Source organism: Gobius niger (genome assembly GCF_951799975.1).
Source record: "Gobius niger genome assembly, chromosome: 1".
Lineage (NCBI taxonomy): Eukaryota > Metazoa > Chordata > Actinopteri > Gobiiformes > Gobiidae > Gobius > Gobius niger.
This window is the reverse complement of record NC_136852.1, coordinates 5,970,574-5,987,304: the sequence shown is the minus strand read 5'-3', so window position 1 is coordinate 5,987,304 and position 16,731 is coordinate 5,970,574. Positions and strand designations below refer to the sequence as shown.

Sequence of the window (16,731 nt, the reverse complement as noted above, 5' to 3'; positions counted from 1 at the left end):
TGACTCGAGCCTCGGATCCGCCCCGGGTTCCAGTGCACATGATGCGGGTAAACTCCTCTCCTCTCGACAACCCGTCGGGCCTCGACTCCGCTGCTGTTCTCCACTAAGTCCTGCGTCTCTGTCAGAGTTCCTCTGGAGAACGTGCAGCCAAATGTCCAGATCAAACTGATGTTGTTCATTTCTCCGCAGTTTCGTCATTTAAGGATAAAAATATAAAACATCACAGCTGTGTTTAGCTCGCGGGTTTTTGAACAAGATTTGACGGAAACTCGCTCCATCAAATGAAAACACGTGAATCAGCTCGAGGGCGTTTGGGCAGGTGAGCCTGCGCCTCTGATTGGCTGAAGGGTCAGCTACGTCATAATGTCATATCCAGTAGTTTGCCTTAATAATTATCACCATTATATTATAAACAATCTGAAATAAACTGCTGTAGAGAATTTCTTCTGACGCCTGTGATTTATAATAAAATATAGTGAAAGGTGTATATGGTTTAGAGTCTAATGATGGAAAGAAAAAGCAATTTATTTATTCATGTATTTACCGCAGCAATAATTATTCTTCCTGGGATCCATTTATTTGTATTTTTTCTGTTACTTGAGATGAGTAGTGATATTATATTGAAGTATCTTTACTCTTGAGTGTATAGTTCTCTTTTTACTGAGTAAATCTGCAAGCGGAAAACTGAATACAAAAAAAAAGAAATGAATCAAAGCGCAATTAATCTAAACCTGTATTAATTTTCTTGTGTCTTATCAGAAGAATTATGTTTTTTTTTTTTCTGGGGCATTATTTTCACATATCAGAATTGGGGGCGCTGTTTTAGTAGACGTCTTATATGGTCGTAAATCAGGGATAAGACAAACGACCACTTGTGTCGTTTTCTATTGGAGGACAAAGTTTCCCTTTTCACCTGCAGTGTCTCACCTTTTTCTAACCAGTGAATGTGACTTTTAACCTCTTTAATGTAACACCGAACAATAACAGAACAGTCATAGTCGGCGCAGTGATGATCCATTCATGTATTTCCATTTTCCTTTGTACAATTCTAAACACCGATTATGCAACGAAGCCGAGTTTGGACGTCGCAGAAAGTTGGTGTGACAGTTACAGTGAGAGGTGCACACAGACAGGCACAGTGTGGTGATCTCTGGTGGCACAGATGGCACACACACAGTACACACAGTACACCCAGTACACACAGTACACACTACACTCCCACTCACTGGAGGATCACAGGTTCACTCCCGCTGCCGTGCGCTCTGTGCCAACCAGCCTTTGTACCAGGCCATTCACACACACTGTACAAAACTGACCATCATTCATTCAGCTCCGTCAAGCAAAATGTACTTAAAGAGAAAAAGTATTTGACAGATGCAGGTTTTAGATGGTCATGATTGAAATGTAATTGAGTAAAAAGGACATACACCTGCTCTAAAATGAAGGGGAGTAAGGTGTTCTTTTTTAAAACCTACGTTGTAAACTTGATGCTGTAAAATGTAGTTTGGTTTCGAGGAATGCCATGTTATGCAATGGCTCGTCTGCTAAACTTTCCCGCATTTCTCTCCGCCGTGGACACAGTCTGTCGCTCGCACTTTCTCGTATCCGTCGTCGTGTGGCACGTTTCAAGATGAGTGCCAGGTCCCGAACACAAGAGGGGAGCTACGGCATGGCTATTCATCGAAACTTAAAGGGACTATACTGAGTTTAAAAATGTTAAAATGAAGTATTTTCCTCCCACTACATGTTCCAGCCATGTCCTAATGTGTAGAATGAGCTCAGACCTGTTCACCAAAACTGCCTCTAAAATCCTGCTGTCACTCAAAAAGTTGTTAAAATATATTTAATCATTCAAATACAATCATGTCTGCATCAATATCACTTTATCAAACACCTGCACTTTGACTGTAAACTTTGCACTGCCAATGTTGACTTTTGATCTTTCTATATTTTCATTCGGCTTTCATTTTTCCTTTTATTATTCATTTGTGTATACTGTATAGTTTTGCCCTTTAAAGGGACTAGATGCAAGTTGGTCATTTTATACTAACTACTGCCACCTCAGGTCTTGCGCAAAACTGCAGGTTCTATATTAAGATCGTGCGTGACTCACACCTTTTTGCGTGAGTTTGCAGGATTTTAGAGGCAGTTGTGAATAGGTCTGAGCCCATTCTACACCAGGGGTGCCCAAATTTGGCCCACCGGAACAATTCCCCAAGACCCACTTTTGCGCCATGTATAGTTAATACCAACTCTCTCCCATTCATTCTCAATGGTAAATATGAATGCAGTACACTTTTTGGCCACCATCGTCAAATTGGGGGCGCTGTTTCACTCATTTCACAAAGTTAAGGAAACACTGTTGTGGTGCTTGGTGTTTATCAATCACATGATCAACTCCTATTTTTCCAACTTTAATTGCAAAGGTTGTCAACATCAACAAAGGTACGTGTTAAAAATGGACTTGTATAAGAATTTATGCTGAAATCACACTTTAAAAATGATCTAATATGGCATATTCTGCATTGTACATGTTTTTACTCCCCCCCCTTTATTTTTGCCCCATTTTTTCTTGTTCTCCCAATTTTACCCCTTCATTTTTGCTCATTAAAATAAACTTTAAAAAAAAAAACACATTTTTCCTATTTGCACCCATTTTCCCCCCCAGTTTGTCCCCAAGTTTTCCTTATTTTTGCCACAATTTCTCCCAGTTTCTCCCAAATTATTCCCCCCTTTTCACACATTTCTCTACATTGGGGATGAAAACTATTTTGTAAATATCTTTTCTGGTTCTAGATGACAAATATTTTCGTATAGGTATCGGAAATAGTATCGTTCAGGTATCGCATCGAAAACCAAGCATCGTTAAAAAAGTGGTGATAATGATGCTGCCAATTCTTAATAAAGACAACTGCTCCAAAGGATACATAAGAAAACCACTGTATTTATTATGATATCAATACATCTTCTATGTACACAGTCATAAAAATGCAGATTTAGTAGCACGAGAAGCTGTTTACAAGTTCTTTCGCTCTTTCAGGCAAGTCAAAATATCCCTTGATTGCTTAAGCAAATTCCATAGACCAAAACAAACTAAAGGCAAACAAATTAATTACACATACAGTATGAATAAATAAAAAAAAAAGTTGATTTCCAGTGAACATTATTAAGACACAGTATAGCTAATGTGCAAATTCTCTATAATGTTGAATGCGCACGTGTTAAAGAGTGTCACAATATGCTGAAAAACAATTTATTTCACAGTAAACAGAAGTCGAAACAGCCAATTCAAGTAAAACAGGATTAAGAATAAAACATATCGAAACCCCATGGTCCGCAATGGCTATGACATGATTCAGCTATTTAACAAAAGGAACAATATATTTTTAAAAACATAAAATCCATTTACATAACAGGGAAGTGACCCAAAATAGTGTTAGAATTTACAATTAAAAAACAATTATTCGCGATTTTTTCTTTTTACAGCCCTTGACTATAATATATCCGAGTAACACAGACACGAAATAAAATGTTGACAAAATATGTTGAAATTTGGTAACAGCAGGCAGGACTGTACAACGCTGCCTAAATATGTGCAAACCATGCCAATCGAAGCGACGGATTTCTCTGTGATTGTTCCACTACTATTTTTTATTTTTTTTAAAAGTCTTTTCAGGCAAAGGAATTGATATATTGCTCCCGTTTGTGGCGCCGACACCGAAAGTAAAAAGGAGTGGACTGAAAAAGCGCTGCTAGCATGGGGGTGAGACGACACGGTATGCTAGGCTAGCGCTAATTTTGAAAACTTGCAGGGCGAACGGTAAAGCTAGGAATGTTGACGTTTGTACAGAGCAATGTGAAGCCAAAGTAGGGCTATAGGATAGTCTTTAACGGAAATGTACTTCAGCATAACATATGTAGCCTCATTTTGCTAATGCTAATGGTCCAAAGATGCTAGGCTACGGCTAACAGCTGCTTAATACAATGTGCTAACGAGATATTTCGGACTGGGAACTTCTAGTTTTTTTCCTTATGTACCAAGTTTCGATGCCTGAAATGTCCTTAGGCAGCACTCAAGAAAGTATTTTAGTAGTACCACAAAAATAAATTAGAAAAACACATGTCTTTTATCGAATGAATGGCTTTCAACTTTCCGTTTTATGGTTCTAGATCATGAGTAATGTAGCATAGGTACAAAAAAAGGTGCCGGTGCTCAGAGGTGGGAGTAAGTCACTAAATGCAAGTCTCAATTGCAACTCAATTGGTCATGCTGTAAATGTCATATTGAGTGAGACATAAAGTACTTATTTAAAGCCACACCACGTAGAATTTTACCCAATAAATAAAATTGAAATACAAGCATTTATTTTATGACAGATGTTTTCATCATTGAAAAATACATCATAAATGTACAATCAAACATTTATGAAGCTCACCCCTCCTAAGATATGACTGTAAACTTTACCGGGAGTGGGTACGTCTCCAGCTCATCTCCATGGAGATGTGACGACAGGCAGTAGAATTTGCGATTTAAACAGGTCAGGTTCTCATCCAAATCCATTATTTTTTTACACACTGCAGTAATAGCACTTTCTGTGTCGAGCTGGTCACAGGAGCATGTTTTGTTTTGCTGGCAACCGTATAGTCCAAAATGTTACGCAGTGTACCTTTAAAGGAAACATTTTGGACTATACTGTACATCAGTACAAAAACATGCAGCTAATGAGCAGCTCAACACATGCTATTTCTGCAGTGGGTAATCAAAGAATGGAGAAGAATGAGGAACTAACCCACTGAAATCTTAAATACTTTAGTCACATCTCCATGGAAACGTAAAGTTACCGGCACTGGTTAGCGATTATCTTCTAGTACGATAATCACAATAATCTATTAATTGCCAAATTTTTTGCGCAATTAACGATATTATTGTTTATCGTCCCATCCCTAGTCGGGACACCGAAAGAGCATGTGGCTAATTAGCATACGTAAACATAAATGCGCTGGTTTTTCACAATGAATCCTGTTCTTTCATCTGTTAAACTCGAAGCCAAGCCATTGCAAGTTACTGATCTCAAGTCAAGTCCGGATCATTGGTCGAGTTCAGTCTCAAGTCCCGAATATGGCAACTTAAGTCATGTGACTCGAGTCTCCCACCTCTGCCGGTGCTTGTATTGGTCCCAAAATAAATCCAAAAAGGTACCTCGCCCTTGTGAAAAATTCAAGCTAACATGGCTTATATTTTATGCTAATAGCGTTGACCTCACAAGATATGCAGCGTTCATGAAAGATTAAGCAACATATCTGTGGAAAAGCTGAGCATCGTTAGCAATAGCATTTACATCGCTGTGCGCTTTTTAGCCGCAGACAGAAAATTCACATTATAGTAACACTGACCGAGCATGTTTTTGCAGCTTTGCCGTGACACCGTAGCTTTGACACAACCTGAGAAAACTTGAGCCACACCGACCTTTTAAAAACGGCGACATTTTGCGAAAAGCGTCTTTAGCTAGCTGCTGCTAACCAAGTCCACTCCCCTTTACTGCCGTCGTCTCCAACCTGTACACAAAGCACTTAGCATAAGGTTAAATATAGTTCTACTAGCTGTATGTCAATGCCCATGCACTGGTGGTGAGGATGGGTTTATAGTGGAGCTTATTTTATATTATGTCGTCCACAGGTAGGGCTGCACAGAATCAAAATCATGACCTCCATGTAAAAAGTTAAATTTAACTCTTGATTTTCTTAAAGGAATAGGCCACCGTTTTTACATACTGAGATATGTTCTTACCTGAGCTTAGACGAGTTCATGTGTACCTGTCTGGTCTTCAAGTCTGCCCTCAGTCACGTAAACACAACACACGGCGTTAGCATTTAGCCTCTCCTCTATAGCTCCAAACGAGGTCAAGATAAAAGCTACCAAGCTCTTCCATGTTTTCCTTATTTAAATATAGTTACGTGAAGTATTACACTACAAAAATGTAGATTTTCTAAGCTGATAAAAGGGGGAACTATATTGTAAGGCGTAATAATACCAGGAGTAATATCTTCACTTTACTGTGCGGACGCCAAACTACTCCTGGTATTATTACGCCTTACAATATAGTTCCCCTTTTTATCAGCTTAGAAAATCCACATTGTTTAATTTAGCTTCTATCTTGACCTTGTTGGGGCTATAGTGGAGAGGAGAGGCTAAATGCTAGCGCCATCTGTGCTCTGTTTACGTGACTGAGAGCGCAGTTGAAGACCAGACAGGTACACATGAACTCGTCTAAGCTCAGGTAAGAACATATCTCAGTGTGTAAAAACAGTGGCCTGTTCCTTTAAATTACCTCCATTTTAGTGTTGATTTTCCTATTTTAGTTCAATTTCAGTTTTGATTTGGTCCTAAGTTAATATTTTCAAGTTTTTTTTTACATTACAAACTGCTATCTATCAATTGAATGGGATCTACTGTACTGTAATGGTTTAGTACAGTATCGCACTAATCCTATAGAGATTTTTCAGACAGTGATCACATTTTGCAGCCTGTTCCCCCTCGCATCGTGCAGCCCTCTCCACAACAGCTCTACGTTTCACAGTCTGGGGACTCCCTCCTCACCCACACGTCATCGTCCGCCTGCTGCCCCTCGTCCGCGCCGACGCTAATCTGCTTCAAGTCCTCCATCGGGGACATGAGATCCTCGCTTTCCGTTTCCTCGCTCTCCAAAGACATGGCGGACATCGGGCCGTCGATGGAGGCGTGTCTCAGCTTCCGGCAGAACTCCTCGTCCTCGTCGCTCAAAATGTCCGTCTCCTTCATCTCCTCGCGGTCCTCGTACTCGTCCAGGTCGAACTGCTCCTCCACCCAGCGGTCCGTGTCCGACTTGTGCTGCTGCTGGGGGTCGCTGTTGCCGCGCTGCAGGCGGTCGGGGGGCGTGTCGTCGGCGGGGGAGGGGGAGGAGTCCGGCGGCAGGGCGAGGTCCGGGTCGCTGTCGAAAACAATGTCCGTGTCGATGGTGAAGCGGTTTCGCACCAGCTTCCTCCGGCCCAGCGTCCGGGTGGGCGCAGACACTGTGGGCAGAATAAAGTTACTGGCACTTCTATAAAGAGGCTGGTACTTCTCTGCACTAATGACCAATAAAGCTCTTTAATTTACATATATACTTATTTTCATCCGTCATCTTTCCTCGCATGAAATATACCATTTTGTATTACCTGGTTTAGAATTGACAATGCCCCGGGGGGTCTCAAGGCTCAGAGAAAAGATATTTTTGTGAATTAATAGAACAAAAATATTGACTGTCAGGAGGCTGAACTCTCCTCATCCCTCCCTATGCTTCCCCATATTGTGTACATATTTTGTAAAATTGTTCTGCTTCTCACATTAACTCGTTTTTTTTGTACAAGGGATTTAAGCAGCATTTTATTTATCCTTTATTTAACCAGGAAAGTCCCACTGAGATTAGGAATCTCACTTCCAGGGGAGTCCTGGGCCCAGGGGGGAACCTGTTGTACATATTTTTTGTGGTAGGGGAAACATGAGTAGAGGAAACCTACGCAGACACGGGGAGAACATGCTTTGAGAACATGCTTTGCCACCTTTTGGAACAGAAGTCCTATTCTCTGCATGTGCTTTACAATTACAAAGAACTATGGTTAATTTGTGTTTTTATTATCAAAGTGTTTTTTGTACTCTGAATTTATGTAACAGATTTTTTGCATCTGTTTTTCACCAACCATATTGAAAAAAAAGTCAGTGTATTTTTTTTCCTGCTTCAAACTCAATGACGGACACATGTAACTATACAGTGGAGATTGGAATCATTCAATTTTGTTTTCAGAAAAAAACACGGCTTAATGTCCAATGCTAACTGTTCCATGTAAACCAATGGGTTGACTTTGAAGCAGCAAAAAAAAAAAAAAATGCTGAATTTTCTTTTAGAGCAGCGGGGAAAAAAAACACTGAATTTTTCTTCAATATGGTTTAAACTTTCTTACTGCTGCTCAATTAGCCTGCAGTGCCCTCTAGTGGCATGTGCAATTATATATTTGAGAAAAACAAAAAACAAAACAAAAAAACGCATTTTACTTGCTCCGGAGTACCCCCCGGCCAAACTATGAAAAAAAGTGCGACTTATAGTCCGGAAAATACGGTAATAAATATATATTAAAGTACATTTTACATGTTCTGCTTTGTCGTTCTGATTGTTATTTTGAGGGTTGTCAGCCTCAGAAGTTTAGGAGCCCCTTATTTTGGAAATACTGTATGAAACCCCAGCTCTGCTTATCATTTTGACATTTTCAGGTTGTGCTAAAGAAATGAGCCGTTAATTAGGCCTAGTTCTAATTAGAGGTAATGATTAAGTGCCAGGTAGCCAGATAAACCTTCCTAAAACACTTCATTCATTCATTCTGCAATACTTTTGGACATCCTAACAATGGCTTTCAGCTTTTGAAAACAGTGCACACGAGACTGTTATGACATGAGGGCAATTGGAGATCAGGTTTGAACCTTTAAGGACTGAATGTAGCCGTGCGTGTTCAGGTAAGTCAGGAGAAGCGCAGAGCGAATGAGGCCAGTGGGCGCTGCAGGGCGAAGGGGACAGGAGGGAGCGCTGCATTTACCTGCTCTATTTATGACGGGCCGCGCTCCCTTCAGGGCGCACAGGCGCTTCCCTCCGAAGGGCACGTACTGCTGGCTCAGGGGCAGGCTCTCGGTCTTCAGCAGCTGCCTCCGGTGCTTCTCTCGCAGGATGGAGTGCACCGTCTTCACGAAGTCTTTCCTGCTCTCCGGGGAACTGGGGGCAGACAGAGAAATGGATAAACAGGCCTGCGTGACATGGCAAATGATAGTTATTGTAGGGTAATGTGTGTAGGATGCACTCTCTGAGGTTTAAAAGGAACTACAATTGTTTAACAGTGGGCAGCAGGAATAAACCGTTTCTGTATTGTGACGAAATCCGGGTCCTTACCTACAACAGAGCTGAAAGACCCTCTCGGGACGGCCCTCCGACTCAGACTTATTGTGGACGATTTCACACACAGCGGAGCCTTCGCCATCTGGAAAACAGCGTTGTTTTAGTGAATATTGCTCATCAGGGAGACATAAAGATCCAGCTATTATTGTATATGTAAACTTTTTCATTAGACTTTTCATAACACTTTAAATCTATAAACTCTTTATAAAGAATTTACTTATGGGGGGGGCTATGGGTCTGTGATTGACAGGCCAGGTAAACAGCCCTCTCCCTGGAGAATGATGGGTGAATAAACAGGAACATTGTTTTAGGCTTTACGCGGTGTTTGTCCCTCAGCAATGTCTGCAGGAAAAAGGAAACTGAAAAAGTGTCTGTGCCACTGAAGTAAAGTGTGATTCAACTTCTTAAAGCAGTACTAATTAACTCATGTCCCTAGAAGCCATAAGCGCTACTGCAGGTGTCGTAGCATGTTGCGTTTTTTCAGGTATTAATTGTCTCTGAGAGTAAACACTACGCTGACAGAAAAGACAAAGGGACAGAGGGATATTGTTCATCCAATTACACAATGGAGATACTTTTTTTCACTCAAACTTGGCTGTAAATACTGTTTAAGTGGCGCTAGCCCGCAGTTAGCTTTGCCCGTTAGCCTGCTAGCTTCTTCTTCGTGATTCCATTAGTGTGTATTGGGGCTTCCAACCCGGTGACAGTCAAGTTGCAAGCATGGTTTTCTGGACAGAGATACCAGGGGGAGATGAAAGACCCCAAATCATCCCATTAACACTTATATTACCCCCCAGAGAGACTACGGAAAGGATTTATTAAGGTTAACAAGTTTCTTAGTACTGCTTTAATCGTATTAAACCACACGTCATGAATTAATCGGAATAAATAGAAAGAAGTCTGAACATATTTATGATTTGAGCAATAACAATATGAATCCTTTTGAGTTTATGAATGGTAATTATTAGATTATGAAATTGTCCCATTGGTTTGTGAAACCATGGCAACACACAGTATTTATAAATCAAAGGTCACGACATGGTTGTCACGGATATCATGGATTGCGTTGACCAAAAGCTTCACACACCTGCGTTGGCCACGGCGCGCACTTGCAGGGCATTGGTGGGAATCATGTGGCGATAACGGAAAGGGTCTTTGTCCTCAGACGACATGGACACTCTGTGCGTGCCGCCCTGAAGTCACACAAAAACAAAACAAGTCAATGTACAGTATTATTACAGGTTTACCGTACCCTGAATGTGGCAAAAAACGTGATACGAGCTGCGTGAGCCGACGTACCATTTTCTTTTTCTGTTTGGAGCCGTCCTTACAGATGAACACCACTGCTGTTTTGAACACTGTGGAAAAACATTTCAAATCAAGTTAAACCGTAGCAAAACATTCAGACTTGTTATTTACATTGCGTTGAGAATTGTTATGTACCAAATGTCGCCATCTGCGGTTCCTTCTTCCACTTTCCCAGAGAGGGGGGAGGGTTGAGCCAGGTGACGGTGGTGTGAAGCAGCAGATCCCCCATGGACAGGTCAGCAACCTAAAGAACGATATATTAATGTCCAGTTCATATAAATACACGTCTTAAGCGACTTCATTTAACCTCTAAACCCCCACCTTGACCGAGCGCATTTCCTCCAGTTCGGCTTTACCCAAATCTAAAGCTTCTTGACTGGAGATTTTATAGCCTATAGACCAGGGTAACGGCTCATTTGAAAACTACAAAAACGATCTAAACGGATCTTTTTCCTCACGTTGTTCCATTCACGTTTTCATTGCTTTTCTGTTTCTTTTTTTTATTGCGTTTGTCACATTTTTGTTGCTTTTTTTGTCACTTCATTGTTGCATTTTCATTGCTTTTTGGCCACTTTTTTGTCACATTTATGTCAATTTATTGTTGTGTTTTGGTCTCACTGTTGTTTCACGTTTTCATAGCTTCTATTGTCCCTTTTTTGCTGCGTTTTCAACAATTTTTTGTCGCTCTTTTGATGCTTTTTTGTCACTTTTCTGTGCATCACATTTATGTCACTTAACACATTGAGTGAAAACGGAAACGGATTTTTTTGTTGTTGCATTTTTATTAACAGAAGTGAAATAAATGACGATCAAAATCTTGTGAAAAGCCACGATCTGGACATTTTATATATTATTGCGTTTCTTTTATTTCTTTTTTTTCTCCGCGCGTTTGACAAAGCAGAGCGGCTTCCCATGGAAACAGGTGAGATTTGAGTTTTTAAATGGTTAAAATCGGTCCAAGGACGACTGAGAAGCATCCTGTTAAAGTCTTCAATCCGAGAACCAGGCTGTCTAAAAGCACACGTGATAATGAAGATCGATCTGCAGCAACACGCGGTGTTTCAAAACGTGTCAACACTGTTGTCCTTGAAAATTGACTTGAAACAGAGATATTTAGGCATTTGCCTCTTCACATAACGTTAATGTTCGCCCAAAGAGGAGGAGAGAGGAGTCAATCAAAAAGGAGAGTGTTTAAAAAAAAAATCCAAACTAGCCTCTGTTATGTTGCATTTTCCCCTATTTTTTGTCGCTTTATTGTCATGTTTTTGGTCACTTTTTCATTGCGTTTTTATCATTTTTTGACACTTCTTTTTTTTATCAAGAAGCTTTTAGATTTGGGAAAGGCCAAACTAGAGAAAATGTGGTCAGTTCAGGTGGGGGTCAAGAGGTTAAATAAAGTAAAGTTTGTCTTCTTACACTTTACCCTCAGATTTTTTGTTTTTATTTGTTAACGTTTGGTGAGCCAGCCAGTCCTTTGTATTCAAAAGCAGGAGTGTCTGGCCCCAAATCTATAGTTTAATCTTCTTATAAATCATGCCCATCGGATAAGACAGGGTTTCATACTGTCCTCCTTGGTGTAGAATAACAATGTGGTCCCGGGGTAGAAGTTTCAGTAAAGTTAACAAACACTGACCTCTTTCTTTTCTCCGATCTGCTCCGTGATGAGCTGGTCAAACACGGCCCCGAACTCCTCGTGGATCTTCTGCATTTCATTGATGTGACTCGCGACTTTGTTCATGGCTTTCATGGCGACTGCAGAGACAGATTGAGCCGCATGGTTAGAGTTCAGAAGCGTCCACGTTAGGTTTTTTAGTCCTCGTATCGTACCGTCGAGGTGGTAGTGCTCCTCGCTGTCGGGGTCGGTCAGAGAGTAGAGCTCGCGCAGCAGCAGCGGGTACTTGAGCACCCTCTGGATGGGCTTGATCAGGTAGGACTCCAGGGTGGACGAGTGCTGCTGCTTCGGGTTACGCTCGTCCAGGAACGCCTTGAAATCCGGGTCGGATTTGGCTGCACGACAGAAACCCTCGATTACAACCCGTCACATGCTTTTCTAATGCATGATCTTTACATTCTCAGTCCCGAGCCTAAAAGTTCCTACGATAATTACGATATCGACTTGGGCTTTTGGGCTCAATATCTGTCAGCATATTTATTTGCATTTCCCCCACATTTTTCTAAGGCAATACTTATTTTTAGTCAGTCAAGTTGTGTCTCATTGTATTTTATGCTCACTGTGGGATATCCATTCATTATTAAGCTTTAGAGTTATCCGCCTCACTGTACTGTTAATTATCCATCTATGACTAGCAAAACAAAAGAAACAAATGTGATGTCAAAGTGAGACCAAATCTAAACCAGGACCAAGGCGATGATTGATTTTTGAGCGTTGTTTATTAATCCATTATCTATCTTTTTCAAATGTTTACACTACCGGTCAAAAGTGTGGGGTCACCCGGGCCAGTTCTATAGCTCAACACAACAGTTTTCAGCAGTGCGAGCATAATTTCCCGAGGGTTTTCTAATCATCAATGACCCTAGCTAACACGACTAGCTAACACAATGTACCACGAGACACTGGAGTGATGCACCTCTGAACATCTATGTAGGTATTCCATTAAAAATCACCTGTTTCCAGCTAGAATAGGCATTTACAACAATGTCTAGACTGTGTTTCTGATTAATTTAATGTTATCCTCCTTATTTTAATCAAAATTAATGGCATTTTAAGTGACCTCAACCTTTGGACCAGTAGTGTATATTGCAATTAGAATTCTATATTTCACTTATACTGACAGAAATATGAATGTATTGCAAGTTTTCATGAATTTATTTTTGGAACTATACAGAGTTTAAAAATGTTAAAATTATGTATTGTCCTCCCCCTACATGTTCCAATGTCCATGTCCTAATGTGTAGAATGAGCTCAGACCACCACAACTGCCTCTAAAATCCTGCACTGTCACTCAAAAAGGGTCCGAAGTGCCGTCATGCATGAGCTTAAAAGAATAGGCCATCGTTTCTACATACTGAGATATGTTCTTACCTTAAACAATGTGGATTTTCTAAGCGGATAAAAGGGGGAACTATATTGTAAGGGGTAATAATACCAGGAGTAGTTGGAAATCCGCGCAGTAATCTTACAATATAGTCCCCCCTTTTATCCGCTTAGAAAATCCACATTGTTTAGTTCTGTGTAATTATACTTTGTAGTGGAACACTTCACGTAACCATATTTCAATAGGGAAAACGTGGAAGAGCTTGGTAGCTTCTATCTTGACCTGTTTTGGAGCTATAGTGGAGAGAGGGAGAGGCTAAATGCTAACGCCGTCTGTGCTGTGTTTACGGGACTGAAGGCACGGGGGAAGATCAGACAGGTCCTAAAGAACCCGTCAAAGCTAAGGTAAGAACATATCTCAGTATGTAAAAACGGTGGCCTATTCCTTTAATATAGAAGCTGCAGTTACGCGTATGACCTGAGGCGGCAGTAGTGAGTATAAAATGGCCAACTTGCATCTAGTCCCTTTAATGTCTTCACATTAAAAATATGGTGTTTTGTGTGTCAAAATGGTCAGTATTATCTGCAAATTATGTACTTGTATATATGAATATGAATTAATTATGAAGATTGGGATTTTGGATATCTTACTTAGATTTAAAATAAGCTTGTTACTAGTGTGTTTTTGGGGGGCTTCAAAAGTCAATAAATGCTGATAGAAATTGGATATCTGAAAACTTTCTAAATGTTTTTGTAAGTGAAAGACAGGAAAGTTGTTGTGTGTCGGGGCAAATGTTGTGGAGATATCGTTTCAACAATGTGACAAAAATCCATATTGAGAAAATGGCAATTACAATTTCTCATACAAGTTGATGTAAAAACTGTGACATGTGAAAGTTTCTCTGCCTACAGGGTGGCTAAAACCTGAAAACTTTCGCTTCCACTAATGTTTAACACACAAAGGTCATGTGGACGTCTCCCCGGTCGACCCATCAAAGCTGTACATTCATGCTTCCCAGATAAATCCACATCCTTTTGCTTTGAGCCCTGGAAGGAAATCAAAGCCAGATGAAAGCGCTCACCCTTCGCCAGGACCTTGGGGACTTTGGTGTGGCTGGCGCAGAAGGCACTGTAGATCTTAAAGCGGTCGGCGTAGTACAGGAACGAGCCGCCCAGCGAGAACAGGATTTTCTGTGAGGACAAGACGAGTTAATGCAGGTTCATGGGTTTAAACAAATTGTGGTTAAATATATGGTCAATTATCATCAGCGTAGGGCTTTGTCATCAACAGGTCAGTTCTTTTTTCTGTAGAATCTAAACAAAAACATGTTGCATAAGACCATTACATTTATTACATAATGCCGGACGATTATTCTTCGCCGTCGCACCGGTGCAACACATAGCCATTATACGCTCTGTGATTTCAAATGTCAAGTGTGGAAAAGGTTATGATAAAGGTATGGAAAGCAGCAAATGTCAAGAAGGCTGGCATTAAGAATGGCTTAAGAAGATATACAATATACCAATATTATCAAAATTGCAATTTTAATGTTCGATATTGCAAAGCCAGCAGTTACTTCTGTTCATTGCAAACAACAGAATAGATAATAAACGCTGCAAACCTTGTAGCCTAGACCCAGCAGTTTTGGATGTGCACTGTGATAAATTCTTAATCTTGAAACATGAATTGGAATTCTAATCCAGACTGCAATATCCCACAGAAAAAGTGAAATCTTTCCAAATATGGCAGAAGCTTTACGGTCCTTTCTAATAACCTGCCTGACCACCTGGTTTAACTAAATGATCTGATCTGGGGTTTCTAATAGGGACGCAACAATCCGCTTTTTTTGAGCTCCCGATCCGATATTTTGACACTTCATCTGGCCGATACCGATACGATCCGATACAGTCTTTTTGTATTATTATATTTTTATATAATATATATCAATATTTATCACAGCCTATGGATATTACAGTAGTTTCACCAGTTGTTTTTGTTGAACAAACATGCAAGAGGTTTTGGCTTTAGCTTTGAATTTTAAATTAGAAAGTTTTTTAGAAGCAGGTGTTAGTATCAGGTTATGGATAGAAAAGGAATTAATTTATATCCTCCTGTGTGATGTGGATGTTGTTCTGTTGTGATTGATTGTACAGTTTCTGTGATTTTACTTTGGCAGCATTTGAATTCTGTTTTGAGATGTGTCTTGCAAACCCATGAGGACACTTACTTATGTGCAAGACACAAAAATAATAAGTCAAATCAAATTAATCAAACCAATCAGTATCCTAGCTTAGCGATAGCATGAAGGCCGTGAATCTGTGGTCCTGGTTCTCCAGTCTGCAGGTTTACCACTGCCGCTGCAGATCCATGGCCACTGATTCACAGCCGTCTTTTGAATCGGACCCATCCAGTCATCAAATCCGGTCCAATCCTCTCAAAATGCCCAGATCGGCTACCGATACCGATACTGAATATTGGATCGGCACATCCCTAGTTTCTGCAGTTGGTCAGGTCTAGATTCAGCAACACTATCTGCCCAAAGAATGAGATCAGGTTATTCCATCAATGGATTTCTTGCATATTCCAAGACGACAATGCCAGGATTCATCGGGAGCACATTGTGAAAAAGTGGATCAGGGAGCATGAGACCAGCAGTCCAGATCTAAACCTCCTTGAGAATCTTAAGGATGTGCTGGAGAAGGCTTTTCACAGTGGTCACACTCGCCCATCATCAAAAGTGTACTAAGCCCTATAGTTCCCTCAAACCATAGGAAGTTCTTCTTGTTTTGTAGAAGTAGCTTATGTAAGAAACAAGTTAGGAAACACTGCACCTTCTTAGTGTGAGGCGAAAGTTTCAAACAAGAGCTGCACTGTATGATCGCTGCAAACTTTTCGAAACTTTCAGACAATCCAGTAATTATTGCCGGCTAACCTCTCTTACTGAGTCACAACATGTCACCGAGTACGACATACAACCACCAATTTGAAGCGGCGCTGTGCCGTCTGGGCGTGACTAACGACTCGAGCGACTCGGCCACACTGACTGAAGGTTTGTTCTGCTGCTTCCATATTTAACGAAGATCTGTGCCTGGAAACCAACAATTAGGTTTTTAAAATCATATCAAAACCTGGTGGCACGGCCGTGAGCGCTGGAAAGGCCTTTTGGCAGCTATTCATTTCAAAAAGACACGGCTCTGTAGTCTTGAAGGGATTATGAGACGAGAGCAAAAAGTATGAAAAAATAGCAACATTTGTCTCCAGATTTTGACACACTCGGAGTCTGCATATTTACACAATACGACTGCCTGGTTCTGCGTCAGAGAAATTACATTAGGAAGAAACCAATCACTAGGCCCTGCATCTGTATCATTTGCACACAAAAATATTCAAAATGGCTGCCACTGTAGCTACAGACAGCCATAGGTTGTACTCGGGGCGTGGCCTAGCCTCATTATGGGAATTATCATTGT

At 40.7% G+C, this 16,731-nt stretch overlaps 1 protein-coding gene and 1 long non-coding RNA gene across 5 annotated transcripts in view; both read right to left on the bottom strand.

Moving 5' to 3' along the window:
• Positions 1-1,740: 1,740 nt before the first annotated feature.
• Positions 1,741-16,731, bottom strand: part of LOC306977227 — a 172,115-nt gene continuing 157,124 nt past the window's right edge. Inside the window, exon 3 of the long non-coding RNA XR_013793817.1 lies at positions 1,741-1,784. This is a non-coding gene — a long non-coding RNA (uncharacterized lncRNA). The remainder of the gene's footprint in view (positions 1,785-16,731) is intronic.
• LOC306975623 (rho guanine nucleotide exchange factor TIAM1-like) overlaps positions 6,334-16,731 on the bottom strand; it is a 132,460-nt gene continuing 122,062 nt past the window's right edge. For 3 of the 4 annotated variants that reach the window (XM_079573232.1, XM_079573234.1, XM_079573233.1), the window contains exons 19-26: positions 14,343-14,451; positions 11,899-12,272; positions 10,401-10,509; positions 10,257-10,315; positions 10,045-10,150; positions 8,952-9,039; positions 8,605-8,777; positions 6,334-7,050 (exon numbers count right to left, since the gene is read on the bottom strand). In XM_079573232.1, the coding sequence (XP_079429358.1) occupies positions 6,566-7,050; positions 8,605-8,777; positions 8,952-9,039; positions 10,045-10,150; positions 10,257-10,315; positions 10,401-10,509; positions 11,899-12,272; positions 14,343-14,451 (1,503 nt within the window). In that variant the 3' untranslated portion in view covers positions 6,334-6,565. The remainder of the gene's footprint in view (positions 7,051-8,604; positions 8,778-8,951; positions 9,040-10,044; positions 10,151-10,256; positions 10,316-10,400; positions 10,510-11,898; positions 12,273-14,342; positions 14,452-16,731) is intronic. The other variant, XM_079573235.1, reaches the window with a different exon arrangement.